The sequence below is a fragment of the Trichechus manatus genome, unplaced genomic scaffold (assembly GCF_000243295.1).
Source record: "Trichechus manatus latirostris isolate Lorelei unplaced genomic scaffold, TriManLat1.0 scaffold00036, whole genome shotgun sequence".
NCBI classification, from domain to species: domain Eukaryota; kingdom Metazoa; phylum Chordata; class Mammalia; order Sirenia; family Trichechidae; genus Trichechus; species Trichechus manatus.
This window is the reverse complement of record NW_004443972.1, coordinates 3,865,473-3,867,689: the sequence shown is the minus strand read 5'-3', so window position 1 is coordinate 3,867,689 and position 2,217 is coordinate 3,865,473. Positions and strand designations below refer to the sequence as shown.

Sequence of the window (2,217 nt, the reverse complement as noted above, 5' to 3'; positions counted from 1 at the left end):
CTTGTTGAGTTCAAATAGTTATGATAAAAATATGACTTAATATTATTTGACTCTTTTATATTCAGTTTCCAAAACTTAAAGTAACCACCCTGTCTGCTCTGGGTGAAAGCAGTTGACAAACAGATAATGCCCTTTCAGATGTCAGTTCCAGAAGGGAGACCCACAGACAAAAGCAGACTCAGATGAATGACTCATCATACCCTCTCCTATCCCTGGGGGTGATCAGGTCTGGCCTTGCTCAGGTTCCCACCCGGCCCAAGGCGGCCCACAGCTAGAAGACCTCGGGGTTCTAGATTAAGCTGAGGGTACACTCTGGTCCCCGATAATCTGGAATCCCAAGGCCTGTCCTGGAGCAGAGCTGAACTCTTCTCCACTGAAGGCCCACACACATGTGGCTGAGAAATGGGGGCTTCAGGAAGACAAGAAGGCCCTACCTTCAATCTGCCCAGGATTGCCCCCCAGAGAATCCATCCCGACATGAGGAACTCACTTCATGATTATTTCTGGTAGTAAGTGGAGTTTGAAGAGCTGCCTCCGCCCCCTCGAATGGCATGGACAGCTGTTGGAGACGATGCTGGGTAATGTCCTGGACGGATGGGCTTGGCTGTCAAAGCAGAGAGAAAAGACATTCAGAAATGGCTTAAGCAGGACTTCCTGGCAACATGGCGCCATAGTCAGAAGCACCACACTGTCCCTCTGCAGCAAAGATCAGAAAAACTAAGTCAAACAGAGTCACGCATCAATCCTGAAACCCTAAGCATCAAATAAAGAGATAAATAACTCAGCCAAGCACTGAATGGAATAAGAAACTGACCGAGAACAGAGAGCAAGGAGAGATACATGCAGAGGTCCCCTATCAGCTACCGCAGCACAGATCCACCATCTTGGACTCCTATCGGAGATCAGCTAACAGGGGGTATGAGAAAACAGCTTCACGGAGCTTCCAGCAGGAGACAGACCAACCAGTAACCTGCAGTATAGTCTTTCCCACCCCCCACCCTTCTTCACCCCACTTAGCCTCCTCTGCTTCCTGCAGCCACAGTCTCTTGGCCGGGAAGCACCAGCTTCACCCTGGTGTTGCTTGGATTCAACCTGCCCACACTGGCCAGCTCCCTGAGGGCATTTTATTGGCTGCTGGTGTTGCTTTTTTCCACTTCTTTAGATTTCTTCCTTACCTCTCACCACCTCCCCCTCCTTTCTCTCAAATACCTAGCTCCATGCACCATCTTTGCTTCTTCCTGAAAGGCTGCGAAACACCGCTTGACTATGAAACTGTTTCCCAGCCCTTGACACCATGCTGGTGGGACCCCCAGCGCTTTTTTGTTTGTTTGTTTGCTCTGATTTGTTCTGTTTTGTTTGTTTGTTTTCTTTTTCTTTTCTCAGCTTGGGAGCCCCTTCTAGCCAGGTGGTACCGTGCGGCTTGGAAGCTACTCCCTTACTCTATGCAGACGCACAGGGACATCCCTGGGGGCCTTTCTTTTTTCTTGTTTTTTGGGGTTTTTTTTTTTCTTTGCTTTGTTTTCTTCTCTCCCTTATTCCCTTTTTGTCTGTCTTCATTTCCAGTTTCTCGATTTATTCTTTCTTCTTTTAATTTTTGTTTTTCCTCGTTTCTCAGTCTCTCATCTCTCCACTCCAACAGCAAGCTCCCTTAGCACTCTTTTTTGTTTGTGTGTATGTTTTTGGCTCCTGTTCCTCTCTCCTCTCTCTCATCTTTCCCATACCCATCTTAGCTCCACACATCACAATGTACCCCCTCCTTCCTGCCTACCTGCACCATGCACTGAACATCACACTCCCAAGCAGCACAGGCACGGCCTACTGGAAAATACCCTGCACTGATTCCCTGTCTGCACTGTCAGCCCTGGTACATGCCACAAACGACCCATCCCAGCAACTGCCCTTCAGCTGGACCTGCCCTACTGTACCATACCTGAGTGACTGACCCTGCCCATTGGAGAAGGAGGTGAAAAGTATTGTGCCCAAAGATGAGCAAACAACAAAGAATGCACAGTCCGCCTGCTCAGACATAACCAAATAAAACAAAAGCAGGGCGAAACAAACAAATCTACAATCAATAAATGAGGAAAATAACCACTGAATGCCCCGAAGACAGCAGACAATATCAAAACATTTACAGAAACAGGACAGGATGGTTCCAGTAGGCATCCAAAATAAAACACCAGATGACCATCCAGTAGAAGAAAAGGCACTAGACCT

General features: G+C 47.8%; 1 protein-coding gene across 2 annotated transcripts in view; it reads right to left on the bottom strand.

Moving 5' to 3' along the window:
* Window positions 1-497: 497 nt before the first annotated feature.
* Window positions 498-2,217, bottom strand: part of KIF5C (kinesin family member 5C) — a 170,579-nt gene continuing 168,859 nt past the window's right edge. For both annotated transcript variants that reach the window (XM_004375369.2, XM_023730384.1), the window contains one exon: window positions 498-604. In XM_004375369.2, the coding sequence (XP_004375426.1) occupies window positions 498-604 (107 nt within the window). The remainder of the gene's footprint in view (window positions 605-2,217) is intronic.